Source organism: Hippocampus guttulatus, chromosome 4 (genome assembly GCF_054856545.1).
Source record: "Hippocampus guttulatus isolate MCC_2025c chromosome 4, RoL_Hgut_1.0, whole genome shotgun sequence".
Lineage (NCBI taxonomy): Eukaryota > Metazoa > Chordata > Actinopteri > Syngnathiformes > Syngnathidae > Hippocampus > Hippocampus guttulatus.
In genome coordinates this window covers 2,895,620-2,917,706 of record NC_141264.1, presented here as the reverse complement: position 1 = coordinate 2,917,706, position 22,087 = coordinate 2,895,620, and the positions used below count along the sequence as shown (strand labels likewise).

At 44.0% G+C, this 22,087-nt stretch overlaps 1 protein-coding gene across 2 annotated transcripts in view; it reads right to left on the bottom strand.

Moving 5' to 3' along the window:
• Positions 1–21,364, bottom strand: part of pax6a (paired box 6a) — a 40,655-nt gene extending 19,291 nt beyond the window's left edge. Inside the window, exons 1-2 of one of the 2 annotated variants that reach the window (XM_086109796.1) lie at positions 21,264–21,364; positions 16,946–17,074 (exon numbers count right to left, since the gene is read on the bottom strand). In XM_086109796.1, the coding sequence (XP_085965922.1) occupies positions 16,946–17,018 (73 nt within the window). In that variant the 5' untranslated portion in view covers positions 17,019–17,074; positions 21,264–21,364. The remainder of the gene's footprint in view (positions 1–16,945; positions 17,075–21,263) is intronic. The other variant, XM_086109797.1, reaches the window with a different exon arrangement.
• Between the last annotated feature and the right edge of the window lie 723 nt (positions 21,365–22,087).

Genomic DNA, 22,087 nt, shown 5'->3' with positions numbered 1-22,087 from the left:
TTACATGGTGATGTCATTAGGGTTTTGTCTTTTTTGTCCACCAAGAAGAATCCATCCCTGAGAGAATAGGAAGGACGGATTATACCGGCAGTCAAAGAGTCACTGAAATACTCCATATCCTCCCTGTTTTAGGGGATTGGGGGAGTGAGACAATGGAACAGTCTAAGAGTCGGTGAAGTGGAAGGTAAAGCAGCCATGACTTACTACAGTGAAACTCCTTTACAACGAAATCATGTTTGCAGCAAGAAATTTTTCACAACAGGGGGTTTTTCACTGTCGCGAATTTGATCTCAGATGTAAACACACACACACACAAACACACACAATCGTATGTGTACTCTTTATTTTTTTTAATTTCAATAGTGCATAAGTATGAGCACACACTTATTTGACACTTCATATTGTCAGTGTAGAAAGAAAAAAAGGGAAAGAAATTGCAAAATTTACGATCAGCATTCACTTTGACTTACATCAATTTCTTGGATAATGTCTTTTATTTTGCTTGCTCCGTCTTTCATTTTGATCACTTTTACCCTCTCTTCCAGCATCAGAGCTCTTCTTGTCTTAGCTGCTTGACATCCAAAGGTCCGTTTTGTAGCCATTTTAGCAATGCAACGTCCATGCTCGTCTGAATCTAACAAATACTTTTTGGACCCGGCGGCTTTTCTTTCCACCATCTCACTGTCTCTAACTTGACCTCCCCTCGATCGCCACCCAAGACAGCGTTGCTCAGCTAATGTCACGCAATGAACTTTTAAGCCAGCCACGGGACACTTCGTAGTCCTCGATGGCCATAGTTAGCTCTCGAAGGCTAAAAACCTTACGCTAACTGGGGCGCTTCTCTCTCATTAGCGCTCCAGTTAATGTAAGGTTTTTAGCATGTAATACGAGGAAACGTTCGTTTATTTGAATGTCCGTCGAGCCATAAGCAATTTACTCTGAGCAGCTAATCGGATGCATTCCACTCTATCTTCTATGGATCTAGCTTCAGTATCTACACACATAGACAGTGAGGTCCCTCTTGGCCAATCGGAGGCCAGGACGATGCTCGGTAATCCAATGGCAGAGCAGCTATGAGTATGTTGCGTTCAAGAAACTCGCAGCTGTGACCGAAATAAACATCGTTCACTATGTAAACCAGTGTGGTGGTTGCAGAAGAGGTCGCTGTTGGATTAGACTTCGTTGAAGTGAATGTCTTCGCGAGGCTGGAGCAGAGAAAATGATTTCGTATCATGCAACAAGGGTTTTTTTCGTCATATGGGGGGCAGTAGAATGGGAATGGTGTTAATGCATGAAGATGTTTTCAGGGGGTATTTTCGCCCATGTAGGTTTCGTTCCAGAGGAGTTTCACTGTAAACGCTTCCAAGTCATGATACTCAGGGGTAACTAAGGAAGGATCGGAAGGAGAGGTTGGGATGCTAGAGACGCAGAACATGGACAATGAGCATGAGAGAAAGTGCTCCAACTATCTATAGTTGCAAACACCCAGTCTATGTGCAGGTTAGTTTTAATAATAATAATAATAATAATAATGCATTACATTTGCAAGCGCCTTTCACAACACTCAAGGACACTTTACAACCAAGAGCAATAATAAAACCACAGATAAAATAATAAAGAAAGAAAGAAAGATTTAAGGTGGATAAGCAAGTCTGAAAAGGTGGGTTTTGAGCTGGGTTTTGAATATGGAAAGAGAGTCAATATTACGAATGTTGGGAGGAAGTGAGTTCCAGAGTTTGGGGGCAGAGCGACTGAAGGCTCTGCACCCCATTGTACTGAGACGGGCAGAGGGTAGAAAAAGGTGGAGGGAGGATGAGGACCTGAGTGAGCGAGAGGGAATGGAAATTTGAAGAAGATCTGACAGATAGGGGGGGCGCAAGGTTATGGATGGCTTTGAATGTATAGAGAAGTCATTTGAAGTTAATTCTAAATTTGACAGGAAGCCAGTGGAGCTGTCGGAAGATGGGGGTGATATGATGGTGAACAAGTTGAAATTTATGGAGGAATTTTTGATGGACACCGAAGAGAAGTGAGTTACAGTAGTTTTAACCTGGGTAGCCCAAGAACAATAAGGAAAGAAGGAGAAGAGATGACCAAAAATGTGACATGCTCGTGATGGTTACCCAAAATGGTGAGGGAATGGGAAACCATCTGGTGTGTAATCGTCTTTAGGCGGCATATGTCAATGGAAATGGCCTAACTGGGTCAGGGAAAAGCTAGCATTAACCACATCTCAGTCAATAAAATTGGGGTCTTTCCCTGAATCTATTAACACTTGAGTTATTAGTGAATTAAGGCAGGCGACACTGGTAGGCAAGTTTCTCAACTGAGAAGGTTAATTAAAGGGAATTCTTGTGTTGGAGTGGGCACTGCCTGATTAAATGACCGGACTTTCCACAATAAATGCAAAAACCATGCAAAACCTGTCAAGTGCGTTCCTCCTGGGAGAGGCTGGTTCTGCCGAGTTACATGGGTTCTTCCCCGGAGGTGGCGAGTGTCATGGGCTTGTAGAAGGCTTGGTGATTAGTCGAGGAGTGCAGGCATGAGGAGAGAAGGACCGGGCAGATCTAGTGTTTGGGTAACCATCAAATTTTCATTTGCCAGACTATCCACTCTCAGGGGCCATAATCCTGAACTCGATGACGTAGTCGGCAGCTGACTGAGCGCCCTGATGTCATAACATTAGCCATTTGGCAGAGGACTCATTAATAAAGGGCTGATCAACTCTATGCATCTCAGAAGAAAATGAGGTAAAAATTATTCTAATGTTTCTGACTTTGATTCCCACAAGGAATCGAACCAACTCCCTGTTCTTGCCCAAAGCCAGTTAAGAACAAAAGATAACTTGGCACGATTGTCCAATAAGCTCTTATTGCTGATTGAAAACAGTTGAGCAGGAATTTGCCACAAGCTCCAACCTTCCCAGAATAATATTCAGATGACAGAATGCTGATTTCCCAGTGAAAAGCGAAGCAGTAGCAGGTGAAACCCTTACTCCCTTATTAGAGGTTAGGGCAGGGGTCCCCAACCGCGAGGTCGCGGACCGTTACCGGTCCGTGGATCATTTGGTGCCAGCACGCACAGAAAGAATAAATAACTTACATTTCTTTCATTTTATTCATTTCAGAATATGAAATATGTTTTGTTTTGAAAAATTACCGGATTCTCTGTTATTTTAGTCTACAACAGGGGTGCCCATTACGTTGATCGCGATCGACCAGTAGATCAAGGACTGGTCCCAAGTCCGAGGGCTGTCGAAGGGGGGAAAAAAACCAAAAAACATTTGTGTCTCTGTGCATATTAGTAATATATTTGTTGTGTTAATCCACACTGTTAGTATTAAAAATAAAAATTAAAATAAAGCAGGTCATCTTTAACCTATGGTGACATTGACTGCGTCACCGGAAGTTGTTAGCGCTCAGCAGTCTGCAGTTGCAGCTTGTGATCAGAGTTGTTGCGCTACATCTTTTATCATTATCGTTATTCCCATTCAGAGTTTGTTTTGTACAATTCACTGAGGGGACGGGCAAAGAATGGGAATCTGGAGGGTCGAGAGAAGCATTTTAAAACGGTACGCATGAGCTACGATCGTTAACAGGCTGCAAAAGTGCTTCGCATGCCTCAGCATCATGCTATTGCTTATAATTATTCAACAAATATTGCTAATGCTTTATTTTATATTGCATTTACAGTATATTGAATTGTGTACAGTTCTTTTCTGAAACATTTATTTTGTGCAATGAAACACTTTATCCCCCCCAATTTTGCTGCTGTAGACTGCAAATTTCCCCAGTGTGGGACAAATAAAGGTTATCTTATCGTATCTTATCTTATCATGGCATGCGTATGCGCGCGTGCTCGGTAATAGGTCGATCGCGGGAGGTTGGTTGATCGAAAAGTAGATCTTTGGTCAAAAAAGTTTGGGCACCCCTGGTCTACAGTATAGGGGTGTTCACACGGCAACATTTGCTCCGGTGCTACGCCGACGCTACGCCAGTGGAACGGTCTCACGTGCAAATTTGCTCCGGGGTAGCCCCGGAAAACAGCTTACACCGGAGCAAATTTGACCCACCTCAGGGAGGTGGTTTAAAAATTTGCTCCACAACAAATGCTCGTTTGCGGAGCAGCACCGATGTAAATTTGCACGTGTGAACTCTCCAATTTGCTCCGGAGCAAATGCTCGTTTGCGGAGCATTTGCTATGCATGAGAAGAGTTGATTACATACGGCGAGAATGCGTTGCTTCCATGCTCTGTTGTACTTCCGTCATGTGTTTGTTTAATAACCACACAAGACATGGCTGGTAGCGGCACCTCTTGGGTTATACCATCTCAACTAGAACGGGGGGGAGATAGTCCCCAAACGTCATCTTTCCTTTTGTAGGAGACTGGACTGTCTCAGAGTTGTTTGTGTACTTTGTTCCTTTGTTGTGTGTTGACAACCCCCCGCCCCCCATATAATTTATTTTGTGATTTCCTCTCTTGATTTTCTGTTTGGCGCATTACATGTTTGCTTTTCTGAGTGTCATTGAAGTCATGTTGATTTACGTTTTCGGGGGCAGTCACTGTCGAGCAGAAGGCACGGAGACCGAGAAGGAGAAGGACATGCCTGCACAGTAGTTGCTTGAGTTGTGTTTGTTTAAGTTTTAAAAAGAACCAACACGACAGCTCTGTTTTCTGTCGTTTTGCTCCGCTGCAGAAACTGCTGTGTGACCGCAAGTGGAGCTGCACCGACTATCTTCTCTAAACTGGATCTACTTAGTGCTTACCATTTGGTCCGCATTCGGGAAGGGGATGAGTGGAAGACAACTTTCAAGACGCCATTTGGACATTTTGAATATTTAGTCATGCCTTTTTGGTTAACCAATGCTCCCAACGTTTTTCAGAGTTGAATCAACGACGTGTTGCGAGATTTTTTTGAATGTGTTTTGTTTCGTTTACCTGGATGATATATTGATTTTTTCACGGACGCTGAGAGAACATCACACTACGTCAGACTCATTTTGCAATGGCTAATGGAGAATCGTCTCTTTGTCAAAGCCGGGAAATGTGAGTTTCATGCCGATTCTATTTCATTCCTTGGGTTCATCATTGAGAAGGTTCAGCTGAGAGCGAATCCCGCCAAGATCAAGGCGGTGGTAGAATGGCCGACACCCACCACGAGGAAGCAGTTACAACATTTCATGGGGTTCGCTAATTTCTACCGTCGATTTATTCGAAATTACAGCCAGAGAGCACTTCCATTAACCTGGTGACCTCCGTCAAAGTCCCCTTTAGGTGGGATTCTGAAGCTGACAGAGCATTTACTGAGTTAAAGAAGTCATTCACTAATCCACCTGTTTTGCAACATCCAAACCCTGATAATGTTTTTGTCATAGAGGTGGACGCTTCGGATTCAGGAGTGGGCGCGGTACTGTCTCAGCATTCCCCAGTTAACCAGGGACTCCACCCTTGCGCCTTCTTCTCACGTCGTCTCAGTCCTGCTGAAGCCAACTATGACGTGGGAAATCGGGAACTGTTGGCCGTCGTTCTCGCCTTGCAAGAATGGAGTCACTGGCTCGAAGGAACTAAGGAGCCGTTCACCATGTACACAGACCACAAGAACCTCGCATACATTCGCTCTGCCAAGAGACTGAACTCACGTCAAGCCCGGTGGGCGCTCCTGTTCACACGCTACAATTTCACGCTCACCTATTGTCCAGGCTCGAAGAACGTGAAACCCGACGCCCTATCCCGGATCCATGACCCCGCGGAGGAGAGCAGCGTACCTAAGAGCATCCTACCGGACCACTGCATCATGGGGGCGCTGAGGTGGGATTTTGAGCGGAAGATCCAGAAGGCCCAAGAGAGAACCCCAGTCCCAGCTGGATGTTGCACAGGAAAGCTGTTTGTGCCCCCACATCTGCGCGTGGAGGTGTTGAAGTGGGGTGGCTTGCCATCCCGGGGTGAACTGGACATTGCATCTCGTCACTCAGCGGTTTTGGTGGCCGGAGCTTCGAAAGGATATTTTGGATGACATCAAGGCCTGCTCCACCTGCGCATGCAGTAAGGTCTCACATCAACCTCCGGCAATACTCTGCATTGAAGTCAGTTCAGTCTGTCAAGTGGGTTGCCTGCAGGGATTTTGGAAATCCAGCAGGTGTCAGTGGTCAGCGACACAGTATCAACACGCTTCATGAGGCCTCATAGACCCATCACCAGTTACAACCCGCAGTTGATGCGTGTGTCTCCACTGTCCGTCATCTTGGGCTGTCCACCTGCCTTGGGTGGAGTATGCGCATAACAACCTCATTCTCATCAGCCACAGGTCGGTCTCCCTTCATGTCTGCCTATGGCTATCAGCCTCCGCTTTTCCCATCTCAGGAGGGGTAGGTGGAAGTCCCGTCGGTACAGCACCATCTCAAACGGGCCCATCGCATGTAGAGGGAGACCACGGCAGCCCTGTCGCGTACCGCTTCCAGAAACAGGCAGATTGCAGATCGTCGACGTCGCCCAGCACCGAGCTATCAGGTGGGGCAGAAGGTGTGGCTGTCTGCTCGGGATCTGCGTCTGGCCGACACCTCGAGCAAGTTGGGGCCTCGCTTCATGGGACCGTTCGTGGTGGAGTCTGTCATCAGCCCCGTCTCCGTCAAGTCCCTTGGCTCCTCCTCCCACCTCGCCTCCTCCTCCGAGGATAATCGATGGTGACCCGGTGTATACAGTGCGGGAAATTTTGGACTCTCGGCGCAGGGGTAAGGGGGTCCAGTATCTGGTCGACTGGGAGGGCTACGGCCCGGAGGATCGGCAGTGGGTCCCCTGCTCCTGGATCTTGGACCCGTCCCTTCTCCGTGCTTTCCACGCTGCGCACCCATCGAAGCCGGATGCTCCGCCAGGAGGCGTCCGTTGAGGTGGGGGGGGGGGGGGGGGGTACTGACAAGATCAGTTCCCGGCTCCTCAGGACCTGCTCTGACCAGCTGTGTGACATTGTCCAGCACATGTTCAACCTGAGCCTGAAGTTGGGCAGAGCTCCACAGCTGTGGAAAACTTCGTGCCTGGTCCCAGTGCCCAAGACTCCCCACCCTAAGGAGCTGAACAGCTACAGACCGGTGGTGCTGACGTCTCACCTTATGACGACGCTGGAGAGACTCGTCCTCGCCCACCTTCGACCGCTGGTGAGCTCGGCACTGGACCCGCTGCAGTTTGCCTATTAGCCTGGCATTGGCGTGGAAGACGCCATTATCTACTGTACCTCCTCCACTCAGTGCTGTCACACTTGGAGAAGGCTGGGAGCACTGTGAGAATCATGTTCTTTGATTTCTCCAGTGCCTTCAACACCATCCAGCCCAACTTACTGGGAGGCAAACTGCAGAACGCCGGAGTGGACCACCATCTCACAGCATGGATCACAGACTACCTCACAAACCGGCCGCAGTACGTGAGGTTGCAGAGCTGTGAGTCGGACAGGCTTCTCTGCAGCACTGGAGCGCCGCAGGGGACTGTTCTGGCTCCATTCCTGTTCATCCTCTACACCTCGGACTTCAGACACGCCACTCCAAACTGCCACCTTCAGAAGTTCTCCGATGACTCTGCGATTGTTGGCCTCATTACAGAGGGGGACGATCGGGAGTACAAGGGACTGACGAAGGACTTTGTGGACTGGTGCCAGCAGAATCTCCCCCAGATCAACCCTAGGAAAACTAAGGAGTTGGTTGTGGATTTCTGCAGGAAACAGTCCTCACCAGCACCGATGAACATCCAGGGTATGGCCATAGAGAGGGTGACCTCCTTCAAGTACCTAGGTGTTCTTCTGAACAACAAACTGGACTGGTCTACAAACACGGACACCCTGATTAGGAAAGGACAGAGCCGACTCTTCCTACTCAGGAAACTGAGGTCTTTTGGGGTTCAGGGGTCGCTCCTTAAGACTTTCTATAACTCGGTGGTGGCCTCGGCCATCCATTATGGCATTGTCTGCTAGGCGGGGTATAGCCTGAACTGGTTGCCAGTCAATCGCAGGGCACACATAGACGAACAACCATTCGCGCTCACACTTCGGGACAAATTAGAGTGTTCCATTAACCTGCCGTCCATGTTCTTGGAATGTGGGAGGAAACCGGACTACCCGGAGAAAACCCACACAGGCGCAGGGAGAACATGCAAACTCCACACAGGAAACTAGGCCGCAGCCAAAATCGAACTCTGCAGCGTGAGGCCGACATGCTAACCAGTCAACCACTGTGCCAATTTATCTTTCCAATTTTAAATGGAAGATGCTTCCACACAAGATTCTAACAGCCGTGTATAAAGATTGGTCACCATTTACCGTATTTTCCGCACTATACGGCGCACCAAAAAGTCTTCCATTTTCTTAAAAGCTCACCGAGCGCCTTAAAATCCGGTGCATCTTGTGTATGGTCATTACGGTAATACATTGATTCCCAAGATGGCTCCTTCCTGGAGGCATGCTTCCAATATTGTAACTTGCTGTTGGTTCAGTGAACTGTGTCGCTGCTTTATTAAATAAGTGTGTAGCTCCGAAAAAAGGAGAGCTGTGGTGTTAATTTTTTAAAACAGTCTCAACAAATACAGGTACGTCTTTGTCTGTCTCCGTGCCTTCTTCCGTTCGACTCGAAAGGCGTTCAAGACTGCCTCCGAAAAACATAAACTAATGATAATGAATGAATGAATGAAACTACAGAAATTGAAAATAATACATCAAAACTGAAAAGCAAGCGAGGATATCACAAAATAATTCTATAGCCCACCCCCCTACAGAATTTATCTTGTGATTTCATCATTTGTACTCATTTGTACATCACTTGTAAAACTAATACACAACAAAGGAATAAATAACTACGACTGACATCTGATCGTACTGTTGGAGCTACGATCAACGAAATGCCAATGCGTTTTTTGGAGGCGGTCATGAACGCCTCTCGAGTTGACCGGAAGAATGCACGGAGACGGACAAAGACGTACCTGTATTTGTTGAGACTGTTTTAAAAAATTAACACCACAGCTCTCCTTTTTTCGGAGCTACACACTTATTGAATAAAGCAGCGACACAGTTCACTGAACCAACAGCATGTTACGCACGCTGTATTTGTTGAAAAAAGGAGCGCCATGGTTGTGGTTTTATTATTATTATTTTTAAACGCAGAAGTTATTCATGGTTTTCACAGTCTCAACAAATACAGGTCCTGTACGTCTTTGTCCGTCTCTCTTCTGTTCCACTTGAGAGGCGTTCATGGCCGCCTCCGAAAAACGTAAATTAATTATTACTTCAATGAAACCACAAAGAAAATCAAGCGAGGAAATCAAAAAATAAATTCTCTCGGGGGGATATAGAATTTATTTTATGATTTTCTGTTTTGATGCTTTATTTTCAATTTTCGTAGTTTCATTTAAGTACAGTAATAGTTAATTTACGTTTTTCAGAGGCGGCCATGAACGCCTCTCGAGTTGAACGGACGCCTCTCGAGTCGAATGGAAGGAGCGTAGCACCATATAGTGGAGGCATTGTAGATTGCGCTTTATAATGCGAAGCGTCCAATGTATGAAAACAATTTACAAAATAGCCATTCATTGAAGGTGCGCCTCATAATCCAGTGTGTCTTTTAGTGCGGAAAATATGGTACACAGGAAGGCCGCAGCCAAAATTGAACTCTGCACTGTGAGGCCGACATGCTAACCGGTCAACCACTGTGCCGATTTATCTTTCCCATTTTAAATGGAAGATGCTTCCACACGTGATTCGAATAGCCGTGTATGAAGATTGGCCACCATTTACGATGTGCCTACATAGGCCAATGTGCCTTCAGCTTTTTCAAGGGACACCAGAACGTAATCAGCAACCCGGACACATTCGTCACTGGTCACATAATTCCCAGCAAACAGGAAAAGTTGAATTGGTTCATATTGTAGACCTTTTTGCAAGAAAGGTCCGCACTTGTGGGCTCAAACCTGGCTCAGTACCCTCAAGCCAGGGAAGAGCCAAGTACAGCCTGTGTATGCCTTCAGAGTGGCACTGCCTGCTCACCATAAAGTGATACAGCAAATCAGTGTGACCAAACCACAAATATCTTGTAAAAATGAAATATGACTTTATTTCTATTTGGTCCAAGTTCTTGCCTATAAACTAGCCAATCATCCAGCCATCTCGTTACCTCTGCGTTCCGCGTCCAAGACACATAATTTTCCCGCGGGACGCACAGTTCCAAATAATGTGCGGTTTTGGGACGCAAGGAAATTTCTCAGTCAAAACAAACAAACAAAAAAAATTACGGCAGGCCTAAGGATTTCACGGTAAAGATTGTAACCGGTAGCGAGTCGTTTCTGTGGCGTCATTTTGACAGTACCGACAAATCGTTTACCCATAAAAGTCACTGCACACGAGTTGACTGTATGCGATCAAATCTGTCCTGTGTGATCAACACGATTTCACTGTGCCTGTATGTGTGTTTGTGCTGTGGTGTGTGAAGTGTGTTTCTTCTAATTTTTTTTCGTTTGGTTTGTTTCCGTTATGTGCGCATGCGGGTTGCTATTTTAGTCCACAAACTGATGAATCGCACGGATGACAGTTTGAGATGGTGGCGAAAAAAACTCACAAAGGTCTACTAATTACGACATTTGAGAAATGGGAATGCCAGTCTGATTTTTTGTATGAATACGTCCGAAGGGCGTATCACTAAACTCACCTGTGACGTATGCACAGAACACTAGAGAAAGATACGACGAGAGGCACGATTACGAGGCAAGTTGGTCATTAGATCTATAGGCTAATCGCTATGAGAATATTATGAAACAGTATTGGTGATTGTATAATTTACTGGTTGTAGCATGGTAACTTTAGGAATAAAACATTCGTCACAAGGGGTGGTTATGCTCATGTTAACTGTTGGTAGAACTAACGATGACGTGTGGTAGATTCTTTCGTCAAATTGATAGTAGATTACACATGCATCATTTTGGGAAGAGGATGTCAAGTCACATCAATACTTACCTGTATTAATGATTACCAGTAAATTACCTGTAATCTTTGCAGTGTGAGATTGGAAAAAAATACACTGATTTTGTGGTATGCTTCAATCATGATGCCGTATGAGTACACCATGTTTTGATCCATTTATTTTTTTGAATAAACCTGGAGTACACAGCTGCCAATGTAATGTTCATCGTTAACGCATAGTTTTCAAACATTTACCCTTGAAACATTATACTTTTGAGTTTCAGAATTCTTGATTATGAATATCAGTCAAAATAGAAAAATGGGTTCCCATGATGAACGTTTACGGAACCCAAAATTTGTTTCCCATTGGGTAATCCGACGAAACCGAAAAACGGTTACCGTGAATTTCCGAAATCTCGCAGGCCTGCTGAATTATTTTAATTTTTGCAGCATTTGTTTATAATTGTATGTATATGTTTTTGTTTGTGTTATTATCATATGCAATTGAATAAGTAGACCATTTCAGAATTCGAAATTTGGGACTCTCTAAATGCATCATGGGACTCATACTTTTCTGATCAGCGAGTCCCTGGGACTCGCTGATCAGAAAAGTATGAGTCCCATGATGTAAAATTATCACTGATCGTCCTTGTTTGAGTTCGATCAAAACTTTGTTGACTTTGGCAAGCTCTGTGGTCTTCTGAGGGATGAAATAGTGCACCGAGACCCTGATCAGCTCATTCTCCATTCTCCATGAGTGATTACCCCACCAACCGATAGGACTGCAATATTGACATGCTTCTCTGCAGCACCAGGGGACCAGATGGAACTGTGCTAGCTCTTTTCCTTTTCACCCTGTACATCGGTGGTGTCAAACATACGGTCCGCGGGCCGGAACCAGCCCCCAAGGAGGTTTGATCCGGCCCGCGGGATCATTTAAAAGTGAAAAAAAATGCATTAAAGACACAGAATGAATATTTTAATGTTTTGATCACAGTAGAAGACAACATTGTTTTGATCGGGGAAGAAAACAGCAGTCTCAGTCTGTCACTGAGATAGACCCAACACAGCAAATGATATGAAAGCGCCAATCAATGCTTCTTGAGACCAAAACAAAGGAAAGACATGATATTTTGGTGATTCATAGCACAATATGGTATAATGTTAATGGTTCGGCCCACTTGACATCTACTGAGTCCGTATGTGGCCCACAATGTGAAATGAGTTTGACAACCCTGCTGTACACAGTGGACCTCAGCTACAGCAGTCAGTCAAAGTTCTCTGATGGCGCTGCCAATGTCGGCCTCATCATTGACGACTACAAACAGGAGGCCCAAGAACCTACACAATGCTCTGTAGAATGGTGCCAGATATATCACCTCCATAGAAACACTGGTAAAAATGTAGAGTTGGTGGGGGATGTTGGCAGGAGCCATCCCTTTCCACTGGCATCCTTGGACATCCAGGGAATAAACACTGAGAGAGTCTCAACTTTTAAGTACCTGGGTGTCAGTTTAAATAACAAACTGGACGGGAGCAACAACACACACGCTTTTGCATAGAGGCTATCTTACTTCTGCTCATCTTCATTCTTCTCCTTTCTAGAGCATGCCTCCACCTTTCTAAATGTTCCTCCACCTGCCTCCTGGTTTCACTGCCCAGCACAATGTCGTCTGCGAACATCAGGTTCCATGGGGAGGCCAGTCATCTGTCAGCCAATCCATCACTCTTGCAAAGAGGAAGGGGCTGAGAGATGATCCCTGATGCAGTTTCACCACCACCTTAAACTCCTCGATGACATCTACAGCACAACACACCACTGCCACGCTCATACATATTCTGTATTATTTTAGAATATTTTAGAATGTGGTCGTTTGCAAGTCATTTAGCACCATGCTCTCCACAAACATGCGGTGTGATAAACCGGAGAGGGGGCACCCATCATCCGGGCGCACCCCAGCCCAGTGTCGAACGGCGTTCCGCGCGGCCGGGGGGGGGGGGGGGGGTCGCGCTCCCCCCCGCCCGCTAACCTTGACCAACCGGGGGCGGCGCTACGGTATCGGCGCGTCTCGGCGGGAATCTGACTTAGAGGCGTTCAGTCATAATCCCGCAGATGGTAGCCTCGCACCATTGGCTCCTCAGCCAAGCACATACACCAAATGTCTGAACCTGCGGTTCCTCTCGTAATGAGCAAGATTGCTATTGCGACAACACATTATCAGTAGGGTAAAACTAACCTGTCTCACGAAGGTCTAACTCCAGATTTCCTCAAGGAATACCAAAGTTCCTCTCTGGGTACTCTGTCAAAGGCAGACAATGCAGATCCTTCTAACTTTCGCCGTACCTCTCCATCAACACCCTCAAGGCAAATCATGCATCTGTAGTCCTCTTTGTCAGCATGAAAGCATACTATTGTTCACAACTACTCAACTCACTTTTGTCCTGATTAGAGCTTCCGCTGCTCTTTCCCATAACTTTATTGTGTGGCTCATCAATTTCATGACGGCAACTCTGCACCTTGCACACCTTGTTCTTGAAAATGTGCACCGGCACACTTTTCCTCCATCCCTCAGGCATCTTCTCACCATCTTGTTTCTAACAACAGCTCACAACTTGTTTCTAAAAGAATAACTTAGTTGTAGCCTCGGCTTTTTCACAAGACACAGTAAATGCCTTAAAATGGCACCATTCATCAACCAGTATGCCAGGTATTTGGAATAGTGATCAACCCTCAACTCCTTTCCACCAAGAGTATAAAACACTGAAATATCAAGTGGCTAGTTCCCAGATCTTGTAAAAACAACACACTACGAGCTTGGTCTCATCTGCATTTAAAACGTTTTGGCTCAGGCAGTGTTTTTTAAAATTTTTTTAACAGTTGTATTTCCAGCACGGTACTTTCTTTTTGTAAAAGTGAAATCTTCATTTTCACTGGGCCCTCACTTGTCCTTTGTACCCTGTGCTGTGCTGTGAATAATGCTTCACTACCGCAACACACATGCAACACTGCGCTCTGATTTCATTTTTCAACAATCTAATTTTCAGTGCTGTGTCAAAAAATGGTGATAGCTTTCAATTGTGCCTTGTGGTACTCTGACATTGTATTGTGCTGTTAACCTTTTTAAAGACCTGTTTAGTGACTGTATGCTCAGTAACCTCATTAAATTACTCACCTTTTATCCACGACCCTCCCACCCCCGTCTGCCCGCTTGATGAACACAGCTTTAATTAATGAGTTGAATTCTGGTCGAACACAGGAAAGGGGGGAAGTCCAATTGTTTGGATGAAGCCTAATGCTCTGTCTGCCACTTGACTACAAAGTGTGGTATTGCGCTGCCACACGGGGCAGGTTAAGTCGGGATTTACCGTACAATTAATCAACTGTCTATTGTCTGTTAATGGCTTAGTAAGGGGGAAAGCATATTGCAGATTTTTTCATCAGGCATTAATATATTATAGATCATCAACCAGAACATATACGAAATTTACATATACGCACACAGCTGTCAAATGAGGCTCCGTGAAAGCTCTCGACTGCACCGTGCAGCCCATTCGTCCATTCACAGGCATCAAAGCTCGATCCCAGGTGGTTGGGCAAAGAGCATACGACGTCATGGACAGGTCATCCGTCATTCACAGGGCTCCACCGCTGATTGGCAACTGAACCCACACTGCCTGCATGAAATCAGGCAAGTAAACTGCGAAACCAGCAGTGATTTTATATATGTAGGCACCAAAAACATAATCTTCGCTTGAAAACAGTTGAACTTCTGAGGGTGTAGTTTCAGTATGAGCTTTTCAAACTATAAATTAGGAAACCTTGGATTAGGGACATTGTGATTTTCAGTTCTTGTCTGGCATATTTTTTTTTTCAGTTCAAATTCAGAAAACCTTTCCAACAAAGAAAGGTTCATGTAAACTGTTAAAAGCCCCAAATTGAGTTGACATTTTTCCTCTAATGCAGGGGTGTCAAACGCATTTTTTGTCGTGGGCCACTTTAAAGGTACGTCTTCCTTCAGAGAGCCCTTATGAGAGTGAAACCACAAAAATGTTTACCCGTCTCATCGTATGATTACTTGTACACAAGTGAATGGATTTTTCGTTTTGAAATCAGTTAAGTCAACTATAATAGTGTGTCAGTTATTGTTCAAGTGAGTGTAAACAGGGGGCCAAAATGATTGCAAAATTACGTTATTTTTTACACCTGAAAATTTGACATTTTGGTACAGATTTTAGCAAGGTCATGGGAGTTGATACACATGATTGTCTTTCGGAGGGCCACATAAAATGATATGGCGGGCCAGATTTGCCCCCCGGGCCTTGAGTTTGACATCTGTGCTCTAATGGATTGAAGTCCTGTATTAAAAACACGGTTCGCATTATTTTTGTCCAAATTATTCTTTTATTGTTGCTCGAGAAATGCTTCATACTTTTCAGTGTGTTGAAGATAGAAACATCTCTCCTAACTGTGAGCCAGAATCCTTGGTTGACTTATCTGGGGGGGGGTGGGTCGCTTCTCACAGTCTAACCTGTCCTCACACACCATGTTTACGCTGTGTTGAAGTGTGATCATCTTGCAGCAAAAATTTTAATCACAGTATCATTTCCCATAGGAGCAACCCTTTTTTTGCTTCCTGACATATAATTAATAGACAGACATATGGCGTCGATTTGGCTGCACTCCCTTTGCGAATCTGTCTATTCCCACCTACCCCCGCCCCCTTAAAAAAAAAACACCCTCCCATTCAAAAACACATGAGCGTGTGGGTCCTCCTACACCCACATGCATGCTGCACACAATCCGAATGAGGCCTTGCCCCCGGGACCACTGCTGGTTTCACTTTGAATCAACTCATTGAATTTGAACGGCAATTCAGATTCATTCCCCTTAAAATAGGTAGAGTAATTATTCCCAGTGGATAGATTTGAAGGGCTCTTTTCACGCACCCACACATCTATTTATATTGGCTTTCATAGGTATAGTAAGGAACATTTTTCACGCTAAGCTCATATTTTTCTCTTTGTGCGTGTGAAATCTGCTTCCGTGTGGTGTGCAACATCAAAAATATACATCAGAATGTAAACAGAATTTCCCCCTTCAGGGATGAAAATGAGCAAACCAGTTCAGTCTGTAAGGGCTGGTAACCTGAGAGTGGGCACCCTGTTAAAAAGACAATTTGTATCTTTGGCCTAAAACGGTCATTTCAGTTGGAAAAACTTTCAAATACAAGTGAGTGACATTTATGGCAACAATGTTAGTTATTTGTGCAATAAAGCAAGTTTTTAGTTTGATGTTTAAATTGTGGCTCAATAAAAGTGACAACCATTCTCAAAACTGTTGTTTGTTTTTTTTCTTTTTTGGGGGTGGAGGGGTTGTGAAATGCACAAAATATGCCCAATAGCAAAACAAAAGCATGTGGTCGAATTGTCCAACTTAAAATGTGATCACTTTGTTACCCTTGACATATTGAGTTCACCCAAAATTATTTTTCTACAGTGCGGTTCAAATACAGGGGAAAAAAAGCTTGAAAAATCCACATGTAAAGGTGAAAATCGAATATGTACGAGTGCAAGCCAATGCACAACACTGTGCTGTTCTCTTTGTTTTTGATGAGTCAAAAGGGGGACGGTTCAATGTTATCCATCCGACACATTTCAATGAAAATGCATTGCTATCAGAATGAAACGTGGAATTGCGCCTCAAAGAATAGTAGTTGTTCCTTTGCTCTTAACATCTGGGATATCAACTGCAGCGCTGTGGAACAGATTACGGAAAGGATGAACAAGGACGCGGAATCATCAGCGCACCTTCAGTGTTAAAAGCATGGATGATGCATGTAAATTGAAGTACATTCATTCCTACTGTCGACCTCAGAAATTCAAATTGTTGACGTCGTTTGTGTCGAAAATCTGACTCCGGGTCTCATGAAAAGAGTCAACATACCGCTTCGAATGGTAAATGCTGACCAACGGGTTCAAAAAAAAAAAAGAGGCAATGATAATCTGAAAAAAAAACTTACTGTTCTGCATGATGGAGGCAACTCCGGTCTCCCATCTTGTTTGACTTCTGTAATCTGTCCAAACAGAAAACATCTTTCACTTGGTCGTCATGGAGAGCGTGCGCAGCTCTGTCATCTTTGGCATGATAGCTGATAAATGAGGCAAACAGTAGAGCATCAAATTCTGGTCAAGAGTTCATCAAATAATTGAGAGGGAAGGAAGGAAAAAGAAGTTGAGCAAAAAGAATCACTTGAAAGTGGTTTTGTCATTTTCCATATTTTGATTTGACAACGTTATAAATAGTTTGGGGAGTGTTACAAACTCATGATTAGTAATCAGATCAATTACTTGACGTGAAGTGTCGAGTGAAAAGTTTCAGTGCTGTGAAATGCATGAAAATGCAACGGATGAAATAATAAACATTTTAATTGTGTATTTCAATAAAACAGCAGATATCACTGCTGAAATAAATTGCATTGAAACAGTGATTCGACACCAGCGTGCCGTGAAGCCTTAATGTGCGGTGGGAAAATGTCAATTTCCACTTGATTGCGAAAACAATTATTTATTGACTTCAATTAATGGACAAACTGCATTTGCGGGTGACGTCGAGAACAAATAAACGCCGTTTAACTTTTGTCACCATTTTGTGCAAAATGTTTCACTGTGCCTTGAGATATAGTTTGTGGGAGTTGTAAAATAGGTCCCATGGAAAAATCAAGTTTGGGAAACATTTGTACAGCCAAATAAGTTGTACAAGAAAACTGTCATCAATAATGACTCAAATATTACAAAAGTGCATAAGCTTGCGGAACTATGTCAATAGTTTCGGCATACAGTACAAACTGCAAAATGAAAAAAAACTGGGATAGTATTTATGTTCGATATATTTTAAATATTCTGTCACTTATTTTGTAATGTGAATATTCAGTATATGTGTTTATTCTGTATTTTGTAATACATAGAGAGTCAATATTTTCCATGGTATAATAAATGTACTGCAACTAGTCCCACAAATACAGGTCCTTGTTTACAGCCGATGTCGGGTTCATGTGCGGTTCACGCGCGCGCGCGCGCACACACACACAGATTTTTCCATTCAGTATTGCGAAAATGAATACACATCAGTATCATTTTATATGTAAATGTTCTGATTGAAGAGAATCCATCTACAGATAAAATTGTAATTGTGTTCTCTAAAAAAATATTACAAACAGAAAAACGTACTTTTCAAGGGGGTTGTCATTTATGTTGAGCTATTTTTTTCTTTTTTTCTTTAAACGTTTTGTGTCCACGAGATAACCCCATCAATAGCTGAGGATGGTGTGGCAGACTCTAAACAAATTGGTAAGACAGAGGAGCGTTTTATTTAAAAAAAAAAATGTACAGCTGCATTTCATTGTTTGTTTGAAACGACAAAAGCATACCGGCTGCTTCTTACACTACATAATAATAACAACATCAATAATAAGAAGAAGAAGAAGAAGGGGAAGAAGAAGAATGATAAGAATACGACCAATTCCGTTTTTTAGCTTCCGCTTGTAAACACAATCTCTATTTACCAACGCTGCTAAAATGTAACCATGTAGACTATAAATTGTTGTGAGGATATCTCAAGCACTGATCGCCTCCTCGATGTATCCTCAACTAAAGTGTTCTCCACTTGGTTGAAGAATCGCGTCAACTTCAAAGCGATTCTCTTTTCTCGAGGCGCTCGTCACTAACGAACTAACGAGCATAATGAACCCGAAGCAGCTCCAGGCAGACACAGGCCGGCAGCGGGCACCTCGTCCCGACTGCACAGCACCTTCCATCCTATGAAAGAGGACAAAGAGTCCCGGCAGAGAAGCCGGAGCTCCGCGGCCGGCCGCCTTTGTGTGTCGGCGGGATTTTGCTGTCTTTGCCTCGTTAGTTGCGGCTCGTTCAAAAACAGCAACACAACACCGCGGCGGGGAGCTCAGTTTGACCACTATAATGGAGTTCCGTTCAACACACTGATGACAAATATAAACGTTTCATTCAGCCGCTTTGAACGTGCTGATATGAAGAGAAGGGACAGGGGGGGGGGGGGGGGGGATCTATTGGCTCCACTTTTACAACAGTACTTCACTACTCCTGCTGCTGCAACTACTACCACTATTTATAATAATAATAATAATGATGATGATTATGATGGTGATGATGACGATGATGATTATTATTATTATTATTATTTGTCAAGACCCTAAGCCTCAGTGGTTTAGAAAATGGTGGAATGAACTTTGGGACAATGGCAATACTTCTGCTGTGAGTAAATTAATAATAAAACTCACTGCTCCTCTCTCAAAAAAGAGGCTTAGCCAAAATACAAAGTGGCGAGAGCCCATGTGGAACGGGAGCACGTAATAAAATAATAATCATAATAACAATAAAAAGAATAATAATGACTACATTGTAATGTGGGTAAAATGTATCTTGCCCCGCTACACACTATCCGTTTTGTTAAAAAAACAAAAAAAACAAAAACCATTTCATGCTGTTTATATTACAAGTACACGTAGGCCCTGTTTCTTTCCAGTGAAAGTGGAAATAGGCCTATAACGCATACCTGTCAACTCATACGGTTTAGCCATAGTTCATACGGATTTTGTGGTGAATCTTACGTACAGTATATGGCCGTATCGCACAAATCATACGGATTCTGAATATTTGCGTCCCCCCCCCCCCCCCCCGCCCCCAACAGGTAGTTCCGTTTGCTTTTGCCCAGACTGGTGCTAGTCTACTCGAATGCTTTCATTTCCAAAGTAAATATGAATGGATGCTGTAACTTCGAGCTGATGGGTCAGCATTTGGAGTTGGTGAAAAAAGTAACGCAGGAATACCACTCTGAACACAGTAATGCCACTAAGTAGAATGATGATTAGACATTAACCAGACATTGTATTATGGAGATCTACAATAAATATCATTGAAAATTTCGTGGGGTTTTTTCTGCCGTTATTTTGACATATAAAATGCTTTGGTATGTTATAAGGATTTTTTGCTCTTTATAAGGATTTTTTTGGTAGTTTATACAGGTTGGCGCTCCGAAAAGTTGACAGGTATGATAACGCTGCATGCTGCATCAAGTGACTTTGCTTTAAACACCGTTTACGGTCATGCTTATTTTTTATTTATTTAAATTTGAATGGTTCTTGTGTCGGCGGGGCTATAAAGGCACTCAGTCCATCTTGACAACGCTTTGCATTTTGATATTTAGGTTCTTGGGTGCTTCAAAGAATACGATCGCGACTACGACACTGATATACACCGCCCAAAAAATAATTGCCTCGCTGTACTGTATTTAAAAATAACAACCTAAAAGAGAAAAGCAACAGACTCAGGTGTGGTAAAGTAGGCGACATTTATTCACGACATTACATTATTCTTTTGCAAAAGAATAACTCAACAGAAAGCCGCCTTCGTGACAAACAGGTGTGTTTCGCTGTGTCTGTGACGTGAGGGGCTCAGGTGGTCCCACGCGCATTCAGACTTGTTTGTGCACGTGGCGTATCTTCATTAGAACACTTGGGAGCGGTTCCCTATCCTCTCTACACACAAAAGCGCGTATTTCACGCATGTTCAAGTGGAGATCGGATGACATACGTCATTATGAAGGCGTCATGAACGCTATGTTAATTGGACAATTGATTCTGTTACATCCATTTTGAATGGGATTTCCCCCCCCCCCACCCCCCCCAAATTCAGACGTGCATGGGATGATGGAGTTCCTCCCCGAATGTCGGCTGGATTGTGCTGTCATGAACAACTTCATTGGAAAGTAAATAGTGCCCCCCCCCTAAAATAAACTCTCTCTTCCCTAATTCTTCATCGTTTCAACAACTCAGAAAGCTCTTCCAAAAATCACACAAAACGGGTACCGACCATGAATTAGAGGAAATAATTTTGTAGATTAGTTTTGTTTCGTAAAACGAGTCACAAACAACTGTGTGGGAGGAGAAATAAAATATTACTTGAGTGGATGATTTATTCTATTTGGATAATCTCGGAGAAGGTAACGTATATGTTTCGACATTTTAGGTCAGTTCTGGGAATGGTACAATTAGTGGAGACAAAATCAAGCAAAATCCCAGCTTCGTTTTAAAGAAAAAAAAGTTTCCATTTCGAAGAGACAAAATGTGAACACGGTCCTACAAATCTGCATTTTCAATTTTGTAGCATATATATTATCATCTTCAAATTCCCCCTCAAAAAGGCGCTCCATTTCAACTGACTCCGAAGTACAGTCTGACGGGTGCACATTGGCAAGAGCTGAAGAAAGAAAAAGTGAGAATCAAAGGAAAGGTTGCGCGGGCCTACCTTTTTGTGGCATCCTGTGAGTAAACTTTTAATTTGCTCCTACTTATTATTCTTCCCTCCAATTAGTTTCTCCTTGACTGAAGAGAAGTGCAGAGACAGACTCGGGAGCAAAGCGAGTGGGAGGTAAGGAGGCTGGTTGGGAGCGTGGGAGGGGAAAGAAGGAGGAGGGGTGCTGAGAGCTGAGCAATAGCGAAGAGGGGGAGGGAATATTTAAAATCAAAAAGGTGGTGAGTTCTTTAGTGGGTGCTTAAGTGGGTGTCTTCAGTTCAGTTTGGAGTCGCGAGCGAGACAGAGAAAGGGAGTGACAGAACAAGAGACAGTGACACTCTCTGTCTCTCTCTCTCTCTGACACACACACACACACTCACACGCACGCACGCACACGCACACCAGTGATGTGTTCCTCGAGCCGGTCCTTGGCCTCGGAGTCAAGTTCTTTGGTCCTTGGCCTTGGCCTTGGCCTCGGGTTGCCGGTCCTCGGACACAACAAGAGATTCGAGCCTCTAATCCTTCGTCCACAGGAATAGTGTGGGCCCGAGGAAAGCGAAAAATCGTGAAGAAATCAAACAAAATCCATCCAGGGAAACCCATATTGATAAATTGAGCTGGCGCTTTAAGAGGGGCGGGGCTGACACTGACAGGTGACAGACAGTGCAACCTGGACAGAGCGGCATCACAGTTAGTTTCAATCACGGTTCGTTCCGTTCGCGATCGGCAGTTTAAATAGCGTGTAAAGCCTTTCTGTAAAAGTGGTGTCTTTTATTTAGTTATTTTTGCACAGTCGTCACGTTTGTGCGGTCGCACTAGAATGTTTGTTTGAACCA